At 32.9% G+C, this 17,500-nt stretch overlaps 1 protein-coding gene across 1 annotated transcript in view; it reads left to right on the top strand.

The window, feature by feature from the left end:
- The first annotated feature begins 5,428 nt into the window (after positions 1–5,428).
- LOC119582966 (vacuole membrane protein 1-like) overlaps positions 5,429–17,500 on the top strand; it is a 24,020-nt gene continuing 11,948 nt past the window's right edge. Inside the window, 4 exon segments of the mRNA XM_037931481.1 lie at positions 5,429–5,732; positions 13,680–13,927; positions 16,709–16,731; positions 16,734–16,798. Of these exon segments, the coding sequence (XP_037787409.1) occupies positions 5,658–5,732; positions 13,680–13,927; positions 16,709–16,731; positions 16,734–16,798 (411 nt within the window). The 5' untranslated portion in view covers positions 5,429–5,657.

Genomic DNA, 17,500 nt, shown 5'->3' with positions numbered 1-17,500 from the left:
TTTGTAGCTGTCCGTTTCACCAGAATATTGTAGTGATCTGGGCAGACGAGAAAGAAAGGAATAAAACAATAAGAATGAGTTAAGGTCAAGTTTCTTTATGGTCACTTCAAAAGTGGGCAGGTTGTTAGAGGCTGATTGTCCTTGTGGTTAGAGACAGGGTTCGCATGCTTCGAACAGAAACTTGGGAAGAATAAGAATTAGAGAATGTCCTGTATTTGTTCTTCTCAAGACACTAAGCATGCTGTGTGTAATCTGATAGTGGCAGCCATGAAGAAAACTACCGATGATAGCTATGGTAGGAACGCTAACGCAATTGAGAACGGAAGTGAATTTTTGGTTATATTTTTATTGTTTATTAGTTAAATGGATGAATTGATATCCGTATTCTGTTAAGAAATGAGTAAATGTGAAATTACCGCGAGTGTGTGAGATGTTCGTTTATGTGGCTTTTCTAATTGAGTTTAGAAGTAAGTTTAAGAAGGGATTCGGATAGATGCATCACCAACATTTAGTGGATATTGAGGGTCTTATTTGCAGGAAATGTCTCTGGAATATTTTATCTTGATTAAATTTAATCACGTTAACCGTTCGATCACTGTCAGATCATGTGTGAGAAGTGATTTAGGGATAGTTCTTTTAATATGAGTGTGCTCACTGGCTATGCGCTAAGAATTAAACAAAAAGAGTGGGTAAGATCATCGTCTGCAAAGGAGTGAGAATGAATTTAGGTAGAAGAGATGATGAAGAATAAACACAAGTGAGAGGAAGTATACAGACCCCGGGCCAGTGACAGAGTGAGAGCCAGAAAGGCCTGTTATATACTCGTAGATAGCTACCAATCAAGCTTATAAGGAGAGAATGGAGACCGAGTTTTGCTGAAAAGTCTTTATGCCAGACGTAATCGAACACCTTTGAGAAGTTCATGAAGATCACTCGCCCTTTATTGTCTGCAGCCATATGAATGAATATATGAATATATATATTATATGAAAGAGGTTCATTAGATTCAGCGAGGCCAAGTATTTGTTTGGTAGAGATGGTAATCATTGTCTTAGAATTTAGCTATGTGAGAGCCATTGGATGATAATTAGAAGGGAGAATTCTTTCCTGTTTCAGGATGGGAATACGTGGACTAGTTTACAATATCGGGCATCGAGCTATTTTTGGTAAATCCCCCCTTCCCCAGGTTTTAGGGATAAAAGAGTTATAAAAGAGACAGGATGATGGATTACTAGAGAGGCCAGGATTTTGAAGCAGGGCAGCATCAGCAGCGTGGTGAACATATATTTTAATACATTTATGAGGGGGAAACAAAATTGAAATTTTGAGATGAGGAAGCATATCCTTGAGTTTTGAGACAGTAATATCAGATTTACCAAGTGGGGAATCTATGATGGGTTCGTCGTATATGGATATCCTTGCAAAATAAAAGTCGAGGGTGTGAGTTTTGTCCCCAGCTCTGACATGGTATACGGGTAAGCCCCGGTAATTGAGAAGGGTCAGTCACAATAGCACAGGCCGCGGCCCCCGACCAGAATAGTTGGACCTGCTGTTTCAGAGGGCAAGGTGGACAGGGATGTGATCAGTGAAGTCACCAAGAACGACTATTATAGTATGAATCGAATTCAGGCGGATAAATTCGACGGATTTTGAGAGATATTCAGAGAGAAGTTCATGGTTATTAGCTTTTGGTAATTTTTAATTAAATATCGGGATTAGTGTTCGTTCTGTGTTAGACGAGAAGTTTGCAGCTGAATAATACACAAACTCCATCACAGAAAAATGTATAGAGATCACAGCCTGTACATTTTAGATGAGGTAAGGCACCGTAGCTATTACTATTTCAGTAAAAAAAAAGAAAAAAAAGTGATAGTTGAAAGTTTTTAGAAAGTGGTGAACAAAGTAAGATTTGAATTTATAGTCAGGGGTATTGCAGAAAGATAAGGTTAAGCATTTGTATTTCTTGCTACATGAAAAAGGGGCGTTTTTGACATCTTTTATCTAATGGCACAAAAATGGTCACGACTTTCTACTTTATTGTTTTTTTTTCTTCCTTTCGGGTTTTAACAGTACAGTGTTAAATCATCCTGCACATTGCAACCTTCAGCATTACTCATCAGATATTTTACGAATAAAACTGTAGGGAGAAATGTAAAATCAGTGTATATTTAAGTTAATTAAGGGCCTACTTTTCAGACAAAATTGAATCGCAAGTGAGATATAGTACCGACCTGCTCCTGAGTTTTCCCATTATATGGAACGGAGGAAATTGTGAGATAAGTCCATTTAGGAAGGATTCCCTGTGTAGGTAGAATCAACACACTCTTCTAGTGGTTTCTGAGAGTCATTTAAATGGAAACAGTTCATCATATAGGATGATAACCTCTGTGGACAATGTCTTTACATATTACCTATTCAAACATACCTATGAGGTAATCCACTTTTTGTACACACGTAAGACAATGAAATAAATTATAACTTTACATTAAGTGTTGAAATCTACCAACGTAAAAATGGTAATAACTTTTTTTGAAACACAAAGTGAGAATAACTGACATATGGCACTGGATTTAAATGACCCATACCCAGAGCTCCCATTTATCTGAAACTTTGGTTGGCGGAATAGGAATGTCATGAGGTGTGGTAGTGGTGACTTGTCTTCTTGCGGGAATCAGTGCCCATTTAGATCATTCCATTCACAAAAATTTGGACACACCGCCGATAATGATGACTGTTTTTTTGAGGGGGGGGTGAGGGGGCAAGAGGAAAAAGATAAAAATATCGTCTTCCTGATGGATGAACTTTTTTCGTTTATTTAAAACAACGTAAACATGGATGCAGACGATAACTTTGTCAGGAGCGAAGCGCGGTTATCGGCGACGCTTCCTGACCGGTGTGTGTGTGTGTGTGTGTGTGTGTGTGTGTGTGTGTGTGTGTGTGTGCGTGCGTGCGTGCGTGCGTGCGTGCGTGCGTGCGTGTGTGTGTGTGTGTGTGTGTGTGTGTGTGTGTGTGTGTGTGTGTGTCTGTGTGTGTGGTGCGTGCGTGCGTGCCTCTCTGTGCGTGTGTATGTGTGTGTGTGTGTGTGTGTGTGTGTGTGTGTGTGTGTGTGTGTGTGTGTGTGTGTGTAAGGTCTATAGTGCGGGCGTGTGCGTTGTTTGTGCGTATGCGTATGTGTATGTATGCACGTACATGTGAGTGTGCGTCTGTGTCAGAAAGTTAGGTTTAAGTTGAAAAGTTCACGAAACACTCTGAACAAAGATTATAGTACATAATTACACAACACCTGTGTCGACTTACAGCCGTTGCTAGTCGCACAGTTGTGCTGAATCCACGTTCATAAAGGCATCTTCTGAAGCACCAAGATAGTTAATCGCGAGGCAGGATTGGCCCTACACGCTTCCAGAGCATGATGAAGCATTCCCGGATCACGTGATTCTGTAAGTTTGGTTAACCGGTTTTCGTATGGCCATTGCAGTTTAGGCTTAACAATTAAGGACAGTTAAGGAGTGTGTTCTTTTTAGTTGTGGTGTACTATGATTCGTAATGGGATAACATTTTCATTAGTATACCATGGTAAACATTTCGTTTTTCATTCAACCATCACATTTCTTCGTAGGAAAGGTATTTAGTTCATTCTAAAAGTTGTTATGTAGTGGTATGAATTACAAAAATATTTTTTTTCGCCTCTTACCGAATTTTAATAGTGTCGAATGACCTTGCATACGGCCGAGAGTGACAGAGCATAAAATTTAATGACGATATTCTGGGCATGTCACTTCAAAAGTGTAAATGATTTTGGCATTTCTGTCAGTTAGCATAGCTGATAATATACCGTGGCTTACCAAATTACGGCATAATATGTTACGGTAAATACATCTTTAATCTAGTTATTTGTATGACGTGAAGTATACTCTGTAAACATGTTACAAGTATAGCGCTTTTTCGCTAGTCGCGCTGAGGAGACACTATTATGCATTTTATATATGCACAATAACAAGCTTATTGTATTACAGTTAAGCTATGAACAGTTTAAACGTGCATCTTTGCTTGCATATCCACTGTGAACTTGCAAATAGAAATGTAACATCAAAATTTACACACCGACGCTGTGCGTGAAATAAAGGTTTCTTAGCTGATGCAACGCTGGTCTTTTTCTCTGGATGCTTTCTGGGTTTTAACACATGTTTATGATGTGGTTTTCTTAAAACGCTTGTTTCGCCTTTTTCTCGCATATACAAAACACCCCCCACCCCCTACACACGCACACACACAGACAGACACACACACACACACACACACACACACACACACACACACACACACACACACACACACACACACACACACACACACACACACACACATACACAAGCACACGCACACAGACACACACACACACACACACACGCGCACGCGCACGCGCACGCGCGCGCGCGCAATTATATATGTATGTCTATATGATTACCTGTGTGTATGTGGGCATGCTTGTTTGGTTGTTTACGAGCGTGTATGTGTGCGTGCGTGCCACGCGTGTGTGTGAAGTGTTCATACATCTGTGTGATGTGCATTTGTGTGTGTGAAGTGTTCATACATCTGTGTGATTTTACCAGAATAGTAATTGCCGCATTTGCACAGGTGCTGCACACTTATGCACACGCTTGCGGACGCACAAACACGCACATACACATGTATATATATATATATATATATATATATATATATATATATATATATATATATATATATATATATATATGTATATACATATGATATATATACATATATATAATACACACACATTATATATATATTATATATATACATATATATATGCATACATACATATGTGTGTGTGTGTGTGTGTGTGTGTGTGCTGTGTGTGTGTGTGTGTGTGTCTGTGTGTATGTCTGTGTGTGTGTGTGCATATGTGCGTGCGTGCGTGCGGGTGCGTGCGTATATACAAATAGATGCATTTATATTCATTATGCATATATGTATGCATGTATCTATGTGTGTATATATAGGTATGTATATGTATATATCCACATATATATACATATATCTATCTGTGTGTGTGTGTGTGTGTGTGTGTGTGTGTGTGTGTGTGTGTGTGTGTGTGTGTGTGTGTGTGTGTGTGTGCATATATATTCGTATGTATGTGTGACATGAAACATCTTTGTAGTGAGGGAAATGAATGAACAAGTCTGCCTACCTATATCTATTTATATTCAAACACACACACACACACACACAACACACACACATACACACACGCACGCACGCACGCAAACACACACACACACACACACACACACACACACACACACACACACACACACACACACACTCTACCCCGAGTCCTCCGTAGCGGCTTCCGCTCGACACGTAGACAATCTCCGCTACGCCGGGCCTCACGCCACCGGTGACGTCACACGGGTCGACAGCTGACTTGGCCCAACACGGAGAGGCGGAAAGAGAGAGAGAGAGCGATAAAGGGAGGGAGAGAGAGAGAGAGAGAGAGTCCCAGCGCACGAAAAACGTTTTTATCTTTGTGAATGGACCGTGTGGGACGCTCCTTAAAGTACGTAAGAGAGAGTTTGAGGGGGAAAAGAGAGACGTATTGACGTGGTGGTGGTTTCACAGGAAGGTTCTCGCTCATGGGTCGAGGCAGGACACGTAAGGCAGGCCGAAGTAGGACGGGGAAGGCCACTTCTTCTAACACGGTGGTGGGGGTAGGCATTTTCTCGCTTCATATTGGTTCCTTCTCACCCTCTTTTGCGTTTTTGGTTCTGGTACATTAACCCCCCTCCTTCCTTCTCTCTAAAGTGCATGGTGATCAGCTGTAATTTATATGTATAGTTTTTTTTTTTATAATTTGTTTTACTTTGTCATTTTGGGTTGTGTACCCATTTTTTTCTTGATTTAATTAATTGATTTATTAATTGTTTGGATGTTCTACAGGGTGCGTAGTTTTCTTTTTTACTATTTTTATGTTGCATCAGGTGTTATATTAATTCTAATTTTGACATTGTTCCTTTTTTTGGAATTATGATGAACTTAAATGTCAAGTTGAATTATTAACAGTGGCATTAAACTTTTAGGTGATTTGACAACAAAGGTGCTGGACAAGCTTATAATAATAATGAGAGTTCCTCTGAAGTTCCACTTAGAATGATGGCAACATGAATGAATAAATCCTTATACTTAGTCTGTCTTTGTTTAAAAATTTTTGATTTATTTTATCATTTATCTAGCAAGGTAGACCTCTTAACCAACTAATACATAAACACATAAATACATGGCTGCAGATTTTTTATTGAAGTTGTTTTTAACAGTTCACTTGAATCTTTTAAGAATTCTACACTGTAATGAAGATTTTATCGAGTGGAGATAAAGGAATCATGAAAATTGTTATTAAGGTCTTTGTACCACACCTGCACTTTCTGTGCTGCAGCAAAGTTCAGCAAACTGCCATTATGTATGTTCTGGGAAAATAGAACATGCAGACCTTGCTGATGATTTATCATAACATAAAGAACCAGTCCAAGTTATTTATCTTGTCAGAATGTACCCGGGAGAGGATTGTATTTTACCAAAGGTACAAAAGCTTGGACTCGACAGCAACTGTACAACACTGTTGTTGAGTTAGACACAAGAGTGCAGATCATTAATCATAGTTCACAGCATGTTTTAAGTGGATTTAAAGCAGTAGTTCTTAACCTGGGAGCGGCAGTAATTTCCCAGGGAGTATCGAGCCCTTGGGAAAAAACATCGATTTCTCTAATTAAATTGTTTTTTTCTATTAACGGGAGCATGGTCAAACATGAGGAGTTTAATAATAGTGTGATTAATTCATAATCAATAAAATGACTAAGAACATATTTATAATTTTCTTTGAAATCTGGGAGGGAATTTATTCATAGATGCAAGGGGGCATTGAGGGGAGAAGAAATTCCTAAAGGGGGCGTGGTAGTAAAAAGGTTAAGAACCACTGATTTAGAGAGAACTCTGCAGTTATAATTATGAGAAAAATATTCTGTTTCGAAAGATGTTCTGGGTTTCATGTACTTTTAATATGATTATAAATAAAATAGCAGAGTAGGTGCCACTATTGTCAGTGAAAGTGTATAATTGCTATGAAAGAAATCGAGAAATTGAATTAAGTGCATATTTAGCATAAAAAATGGATTCTTAAAGGTTATAATGAGTAAAAAAACACATTTGATAAGCTGAAGACAGGCTGTACTGGATACAGTATGAAATAGCAGTAAACCTTGTTACTAACCTATATCTTATCAGTCATCAGTAGCTTACGTTATAGTTAGAGCACACTCATTATCAGAGGCTTATTTTATAATGCAAGGCATGCTGTGAATGAAAACACAACACAATGCACTGCTTTATAGAAACAGCAATTCATAAGGCAGCAAAACTTTGTTCAATGTAGTCTAGCTTTTGTGGATTAGTAGAGAGAAAATTATGCAAAATATTTTGAGCTTATACAGTTCAAAATGTAACCTAGTGGGATTTCTTACAGTAAAGTGTATGTATTATTCATACAAAGATTGAGCACATTTTTTCACTTGTGCACTGAATCCATTTGCTACTCTCACCAGTAGTAAATAAGGTCAGATATTAGTATTGAATAACAAAAAAGTTGTGATCGTTAGATGAGATTAGATTACGCACATCTACATTGTTGACAAGTAATGCACGACAGAGAATTTGTTGATTGTGTAAGAGGTCTTATTAGTATTCTATTTTAAGATTTTGAAACTTTCTGATTAAAAAGTCAGCATCCAAAACTATGATGGAAATAGGAACTGGGAATTTGTGCTATTTTTATTTAGTCTCGTTTTGTCTTCATTTATTAGTTCTTTCCATTTTTTTTTCAGACCAAATTTCCCTTTATACTTTAATTTTTATATATATAAAAAAGATAACAAAAACATTTAATTAATAAAATCTTGTAATGTAATGAAATTCATTGCATAGTTCTTTACAAAAGACTGTATTAAGGGATGTCATGGCCTTTTTGCATAGAACTGTGACTACATACCATTTCTTCTATAATTATGATTTATTAATTGTGTTAACACCAAGGTAGCTCCACATGTGCTTAGTCATTAAGGAGTCAATTATTAGTCCAACCTATCTCACCTGTTTACTCTTGCTCTTGATTTTTGTCAAGATTTTGTATTTCTTTGTTTATTGTTATTAGTGTTTTAGTAATTTTATATTAATATCAGTAATGATAACAGTTTTTGATATGAATAGTATTAAAGAGAATATTTATTTCACAAATTGAAGGAATAGGGACATCAGGTGCTGTCACTAAGGCCTACTAATTGAATCTTGTGACTGAGCCTTTATGGAGCCATCTGTGTGCAACAAAATTCACAGAAAACTACAGTGTGCAGTATATAAACCTGGGTTAAGAAAACTACAGTTTTAATAATGTTGCAAGATACTGCTTGGACTGAATCCCTATTAGATGATTAATCACCAAGGGGGTCTACATGCTTGCCAGAATATCTGTCGTGGAGGTTTCTTAAACATCAAGCACAGAGACCATGACAGCATTTAATGCAGAGATCTGTGGGCACTGATAAATGGTTAAGGACTTATGGTACCTATGCAGTGTGCAGATTGTTTTTACACCTAATTGTGTTGATTTAGGTATTCTTTTTGTATATTATGTATTTTCATTTGTTCTGTTGTAAGCATTGCTGTTCAGGGTAAAGAAAAAGGCATGTGCTACTTTTCTTTTCATACTTGAATATTAGCAGAGCTAATGTGTGTCTTAGAATAATTCATAAACTGCTATAGATTTAGATAATTAAAATGACAGGATAATTTGAGCATTTCTGATAAGTGTACTGCAGCATTGGTCATTTCTGCGTACAAGGAAAACAAAATCAGCAGATGAGTTATAAGACAAGCAATGTCAAGCATTTAGCGTGATTGTTTTGAAGAAAACTGCATGTGTCAGGGGTAAAATTAGGAGGTGAGCCTGCCAGGTTTCCTTGGTTGTCACTGAACTCTGTTACATTGGCAAGACTCCAGTGTTGTTCATAGGATGCCAGTGTTGCTGATGTGTTGGTGGGAACAAGTAGGCAGCTTAAAGGCAAAAAAGATAGGATTTATTGTAATGTTGATTTTATTTCTTGTTTTAAAAGCTAAAGCTATGGAAAATCATGTTTAAAGAGTGTTTCTTCAGAGCATTATGATGTGCTTCTGTTAACTCTTGAGAAGAAATACAATATTTGGATTGGATTCCTTTGTGAACTTGTTTATAGTTTTTAAAGATGTAGGGATAACTAGTTTTTTTTTTTTTTCTTTAAAAGGTTGATTATAAGAATTAAATGCATGGGTACAGAATTCAGTCCAAATGATTAGTTGTATTAGGAGAGAAAATAGTATTCTTTATAAAGATTTTTATTTATTTAAAATCTTTTTCAGGGAAGATGTTCCATACTTGTTATTTCTGTCCATGTGTACAGTCAGCCTTGATCAATCACAGTGCTTAGAGATGTCATTCACTTCATCACGATAGTAAATAGTTGGGCTGTTAACCTTTTTTATACCTTTGAGAGAAAACTTATACTTTTGAGAGAAAAGGTATATATTACATGACCCATTAAAACAGTTCTGAGAATATTAGTGAATATAGGAGTAGCAGAATGTTAGAGCACAGATCACTAGTTCATGTCAGTGTCTTCTGTTATCTGTTATCTGTGATGTTTGTGTTTTGATTTATCATGGTCAATGGTCAGGTCTTGTTATCATTGGTGGGGTATCAGTTCAGTCAGAAGTAGCAATCTTATGTAATGGCTAGACTGTCTTAAGAAGTTTTAAAGGAAAGAGAGAGAACTTAGCTCCAAGTTTTTACTGGCTAATGTAGTGTACCACTGCTTAAATTGACATTTCACATAATTGTGTGGCAGATAGTTGGGAGATGAAGAGGATCTTGAATGTTTTCCAAAAATGAGTGTAGCCATAAATCTAGAGTATATTGAGCGTGTCATCATGCCACATGTGAAAGGTTTACAACCAGTAAGTATACAGAGTAAGCCTTTTATAAGGATGATTGTGAAGCTAATGACAGGATTTAGAGAATTGGTAAAAGTGTAGGTAGTTTAGATCAGTGAATAATGAAGAAAAATGTGTGTGCATGTGAGTGTGCGAGTGTGTTTGAGCGTGTGTGCATGCGAATGTGTTTTAAGCATTCGTTTTTAAGCATTCGTGTGTGTGCATGCATAATATGCGCAAGAGAGAGTGAGGAGTGAGTGAGTGAGTGTGAGTGTGTTTCTGTATACATGTGTATGTATGTATATATATGTGTGTGTATATATATTTATTTATTTCTGTTTATATGTATGTGTGTACCATACATTGTTTTATGATATGTATTATTTAAATTTCACTGAATAGGAATATGTTCTTGATAAAATATAGTGGTACTATGTTAAGTGCTATGAATAAAGATATTAAGAAAAAGAAAATAAATGCACTTGCAACACACTAAAAAGATGCTAAGACCAGAAAATAAGATAACTTTGGCTAAGACTTAAATGAAGATACCATTGAACTGTTGAACATTTAAGGCAGTGCTCAAGGGAGAGAGACTTTCGTCATAGATGAGTAAAGAAAAGGAAGCATTGTGTGTGTGTGTGTGTGTGTGTGTGTGCATGTGCGTGTGCGTGTGTGTGCGTGTGTGCATGCATGCATACAAACAGTTAAATGATAAATTGGTATACATCTGTGTGAATAAAAGTAACTTTGTTAGAACACTGTCCCTTCAGTTCTCAAGTGCCATCTATTGTAATATAGTGAAATTTGATAGATGTCAGCTGGTATTTGAAGGACTCTCTCCTGTGTTTCAGTTACAGATAATTGGTTGATGAAAATGATGGGTTGGTAGCTCTGTGGATATAAATTGACTCTTAGGTATAGATAGAGACTGGAATAGTTAGATAACCATGATATAGCATGTACAGTTAGAGGACAAGATAAGAGGAATTAAAAGGTTATATGACAAACAGTTAGTAAAATACGTAAAAGTTGAGATGATAAGTATGGTCCTCATGGTTGTTTAATGAAAGGAAATTTAGTGAAATGAACTATTTAATCCAATAACTAGATGATGTAAAAGAGGTTGGTGTTTCAGTTTATTATTTCTTGTACAGTCTGTGTTGGTTTATTTCTCTTCTGTTTATGATTGCTATAATGGTGGTTATTTTTTATTATTATTATTATTATTTTTATTTATTTTTTTCATTCCCCAAAACCAAGCCACAATAGTGCTTACCAGTGTTTGAATTTTAAAAATCTTGAACACAATTTTGGGGAATTTCAAGTCATATGAAACTTGTGCAATATTTGGTATTTTCATAAAAATAGATTACAATACAATAATGCATAGGTTGATATAGGGATATATTTTGAAAAGGTATGTACTAGAAGATAAATAGTACATTCTCATAATAGGAAAAGTGGGGGAGGGGGAGTAGTATATCGCGACTGCATGGAACGTATCTTTTGAAACTTGTATCTTATATTTTCAAGATCACAATATCTCGATGCCCAGTAGGAAAGTAGCATATGCCTTTTTCTTTTAATTGAACCTTACTGCAGACAGATGTGCAGCCATATGATTTACAATTATCTGTGCATTTTTTATTTGTTCATTTCCTTTTCCCCTTGTGATGAACCTCCCCCTAAAAAGAAAAGAAGTCATGGGTAAGTTAAATTTCGTAAAGGAAGTAGCTCTGGTCCCCCCCCCCCCACCACCCACATCACATACAACAGTCAGACTAAAAGTATAATTCCTGTTGAACAGCAGTTTTGTTAACAAGACAGAAAACTGTTTTCTACGATCGATTTGTCGTCCTCCCTTGTGTAAATACTGTTCCCAATAATAAATGTGTCTTCGGTTAAAGTCTTAGGTATTTCTCAAAGATAAATACGATTATGGTTTTATCTTCAAAATTCTTTAGTTTATCTCTTTTTTTTTTTCTTTCTTTTCTTTTCTTTTTCTTTCTTTTTCTTCTAAATTAAAGGAGTTTTGGTGTGTGTTTAAATTTGAAATCTTGTTTTTATTTTAATGTTTTCCTTGGATAATAGTCCTTTTTAAAAGCTATGTAGTTGCCGAGCATGCAGGAAATTGCGGTCGTTAAAATTAGTTTACGCATGCTCAGTTTATTTTGGCCCTTAGTTGTACTGGTTCCTGATGAGTATCTTTTGTATTTACTTATTTACTTACTTATTTATTTATTTATTTTTAGTTCTGACAGTTTTGAGTATGATGTAGTATGGTTTAAATATTATTGGTAGTGTTACATAGTTGTAAATGGTGTTTTTTTTTTTTTTTTTTTATAGATTTTTAGATTTTAGATTTTGTTTGAGATATTTTTGTGATAATAATGCTGCTTACGTTTTGGTTACAAGAGTAAGATTTGGGAGTGCTACCTCTAGTTCAATTGATTCCTGTTCTTGTTCTTGTTACTGTATTTGCTCTTGTTATTTTACATGTTCCTTGATTTACTCTTTCTTTCAAATTTTTCCTCTTCAAGTAAATGCCCCTTTACTTACTCTTATTATCCTTATTCTTATTCTTATACTCAGACTTTTTATACTTTTTGTTTTTTTTTCCCCTGTATGATTCTTCATTTTCTTCTTTTTCTACTTTACTTCTTTCTTCCTCCTTCTCTTCTGTTTCCTCCAGCTCTTCCTTTTCTTGCTCCAATTCTTCTTTTTCCTTCTCCATTTGTTCCTTTTCCTTCACTACGTCTTTCTTTTCCTCCTCCTCTTCCTCTTCCTCTTCCTTCCTGTTCTTCTTTCTCTTCTTCTAGCATTATTTTCTTTCATTGTTACACTATTTATTTTTCTCATCAGCAAGAACAGCAGTTTCTGTTTCTTTTATTTTTGTTTAGAACTAAGGGAAAATAGGAATTGCTATTTTTGGAAACATTTTATTTATCATTGTATTTTGAACTGAGTTTATTATCATTGTTACTATTATTTATTAGTTTTTATTTTACAAATTTCATGGTCGTTTCAATGTATTTTTAGATTATGGTAAATGGAGTGTTTTAGAAAGAAATTTGAAATGCTAATTCATAAATAAAAAGAATCTTAAAGTATAAAAAGATCTCATTGTATTGGAGAAAATCATATCTATGCTTATTTAAAAAAAAATTGTGATCAATGATATACATATTGGAGTATTTGAGCTCTTCAATTATTTTGAAGAGAATTGCTTTGCTTGCTGTATAAAAGAAAAATATTTTTGAATCATATTTTGGCTTTATAAAAGACGTGTAAGTCTAATAGTTTAAACAAATTCTTTGTTCTTTTGCTAATATATTTTTTTCTCATTCCAATGCCATTTTTTTCAGAATGATAATTGAAATACTTATGTGCCATTATCATTATAGTAGAAGTTATTGGTAATATTTACATTAATTTATTATTTATATTGTGTTTGTAGACAATGTTTTCTACCACACTGATTTTTTTTTTCTATTAAAGGCTTTTGATTTTTTTTTTATCTGCTTTTTGTTTTTGATAGATGGAACAAACTTCGAAAAGGTAATTAAAACATATTCAAGTAGTCCAGTAAATATAAAAAATAATTGTCAAGTTCTCCCTTCTCTTCCTCCCTTCCTTCTCTATAGGCAAGTGCTGACTTGACGGAACAGAACCACGTGATAACCATGGGGGAGACTTCGGCGCAAAAGCGACTCTTAAGAAAGAACGCAAAGCAGGCGAACGGCTCCAGCATGGCGACACCCACCTCGAGCCTGGAAGAAAAGCTGGCTGAGCGGGAGGAGAGGGAGAAGATTGTGTTATGGAGAAGACCTGTGCAGACCCTCCACTACTTCTTCCGGGAATGTGGGATCCTCAGCGTCGAGTATATGGTCAAGTGAGTGGACTAGCTAGTTGGTTTTCTTCATCTTCCTGAAGTTTGGTGAGATATTGTTATGGAAACTGAAGAGGATGGGTGTTTGGGGGGAATAAACTCCAGGGCGACTTTGGATAACTATACCCTTCATACAAAGGCTGTGTTGTTATTGCCTAGGGTGCAGTGATGATGTAGGTTGCATATATGTTGAGTGAAATCAGCCTACTGTGATATATTAACCTTTTTCTTTTACTACTTTTGGCGTAGATGGAAGTTGAGATCAGTATGTTGACTTTTCATTAAGAAATTTTTTTTTCCTGTTCCAACAACTAGGGAGGTTAAAAGTGAGTTACACCCAGTTTCTCTTAGACAAATGCAGGATTACCCATGCAGATTTAAAGGAAAACTAGGCAGTATAGCAAGTGTGTAATTATGAGTTGGGGTAGTACTCAGCGCTTTTTTACACATATACTGTATACATCCTTTACTGGAGCCAAATGAAATGTTGTATTTTAACATTACCTACTGAAAAGGTCAGTTGAGGACAAAAGATGGATTTTTCCAGTGTGAAATATATATATATATATATTATATAAATTTTATATAATATATATTAATTATATATGTTTTATATTATATATTATATGAAAGATATATTTTTTATGTAATGTATATTTACTTTACAATATATATTAATATTAATGTATATATTACATATATATGTTTAAATATACATATATATATATATATAACATATACATATACATAAATTTAATTTTTTATTATATATTAAAAATTTATTTTTATTGTATTTTTTATTTTAATATGTTATATATATAAAAAGTAATATATATTAATTTTATATATATTTATATATTTGAAATGTATATATATTATATGTATTTAATGTATATGTATATTATTATATGTATATATAGTATATGTTAAATTTTATATATTTTTTATATATTTTAAAGTTATGTAATAGTGTATATATCTTTATTGATGTTATATATGTAATATATGTATATATAATAAATATATGTTTTAAAAATTATATATTGATATAATTAAAAGTATATTTTTATGTATATATTTTATTATATATAAATGTTTTATTTATTGTATATTATTATATGTATATATATTTTTTATATAAAATATAATTGTTAAAAGTATTAATATAAATAATATATATGTATATGTGTAGTATAATAGTATATTTGTATAAAATGTTATATATTATATTATGTTTTCTATATTGCTATGTTATATATGTTATAATTGTATATGTATGTATTATATATTTATTGTATGTAATTTATGTGTATTTTGTTATTATATATGGTTATTGTATGTATATATATATGTATATATATTTTTTATATATTGTAAAAGAAAGTGTATTATTGTTAATATTTTATATTATATGTATGTTAAAATTATATATTGTTAAATGTGTATATAATTATATATATTTTAAAATAATTAATATTGTATTTGTATTATATATGTTAAAATTTTGTATTTTAGGTCTATAATGTATATATATGATGTACTATTATTATATATTGTTGTATATGTATTATATATATATGCTATGTATATTATATGCATATGTATATATGCATATATATATATGTATATATGTTATATGTATATATATGTATTTATATGTATATATATATGTATATAGATGTATATATATATGTATATATATATATATGTATATTATATATATGTATATATATATGTATATTTATATATATAATTGTGTGTGTGTGTGTGTGTGTGTAAGTATAAATATATATATTAAAAATAATCAAACAACTTTTCAAAGGTCTTTCATAAAATATGTGGTAGATATAATTGAATTCGACAGAAAATCATATATATATTTAAGGGTTCTGTACTGATACATGAAAGATGTTGAGTCTTAATCAGTAAATGCCCTTGGGAGACGAGGAATGGTAAGTTCATATTTCAAAATGTTTGTGCTTCCTTATCATTTTTTTCCAATGATTCACTTTTGACAATGTTTCTTTGTATCACTGCACACATTTACATCTGTTTACACACATGCACAGGTTTAGACATATGTACATACATTTATTCATACATATACAAACATAATGTTCACATGTACTCAGGATTACACACACAAGTACACACATGCACATGTTTTTACACACACGTGCATGTGAACATGTATGCATATGTACGCATTTGTACTTGCAAGAATACACTAATACAAATGGTCTGAAGTAACCACTGTTATGTATAGATCATGGTATTGAAGTTAGCCTTCATGGGGTAACTTTTTTGTTTTTATCATAACTTGGAAACCAATCTACATGTCTTGATGCAACAAGCAGCATTTGAAAGAAAAATGTATCAAGTTTCTTTTGTAATTAAATGTTAAAGCTTGTTTGAAAGGAAGTTTCAGAAAATTAACAGAAATATTCAGTTTTCTTCCCTTCCCACAAACTGAAATTTTTTGAGCTTCTGTACAGCTCTTCTTGAATAATTTTTATAATCTTCATTTTGATCATACATTTGGAAAATGCACAGAAGATAACATTGAGGATGAGTGTACACACACACACACACACACACACACACACGCACACTCACACATACATACATACATACATACATACATACATACATACATACATGCAGATGCATATGTACAGCCTCCTTCATCCCACACATTATGAATGGATTTTTTTTTCCTCTCATTACATATAGAAACAAGTATCAAGTTAAGAGTTCTAATACAATGTGGATGTTTGCTTTCAGACTATGGAATAACAAGAAGATCGTCTTATATTAGCACTTCTAGTAGGAGGTTATTATACAGCGTACAAGACACCAGGGCCCCATCAGCTTGTAAGTGAAGATTTATTTGTTGAATAAATATTCTGTTGTGAGAGCCATTGATAGGAAGATGAAGCAACAGTGATGTAATGTTAAATAAAATATTGTATTTTTTATTTTGATTCTCATGTACCCATATATAATATATATATAAATATATATATATATATATATATATATATATATATATATATATTATATATATTATTATATATACATATATATATATATATATATATATATATATATATATATATATATAAATTATATATGTATATGTATATATAGTATATGTATATATGTATATATCTGTATATATATGTATATATTTGTATATATATGTATATGATATATATATGTATATATATATAGTATATGTATATATATAGTATAGTATATATACATATATATATATATACATATATATATACATATACATATATATACATATATTATATACATATCAATACATATAACATATTACATATATATACATATACATATATACACATTTATATATATTATATATAATATATATAATATTATATATATATGTATATATATTAATAAATAAATATATTTAATATAATTATAAATATATTATATATATAATGAAAAAAAAATATTTATAAATTATATATAAAAAAAAGGCTGTACATATCATTCTCATGTATTATGTAAAAATATTATCTATTATGTATGGTGGTTTTCGTG

Source organism: Penaeus monodon, chromosome 16 (assembly GCF_015228065.2).
Source record: "Penaeus monodon isolate SGIC_2016 chromosome 16, NSTDA_Pmon_1, whole genome shotgun sequence".
In the NCBI taxonomy this organism is placed as follows: Eukaryota; Metazoa; Arthropoda; class Malacostraca; order Decapoda; family Penaeidae; genus Penaeus; species Penaeus monodon.
Note: the sequence above shows the minus strand (reverse complement) of the source record. Positions and strands in the feature narration are given on the sequence as shown.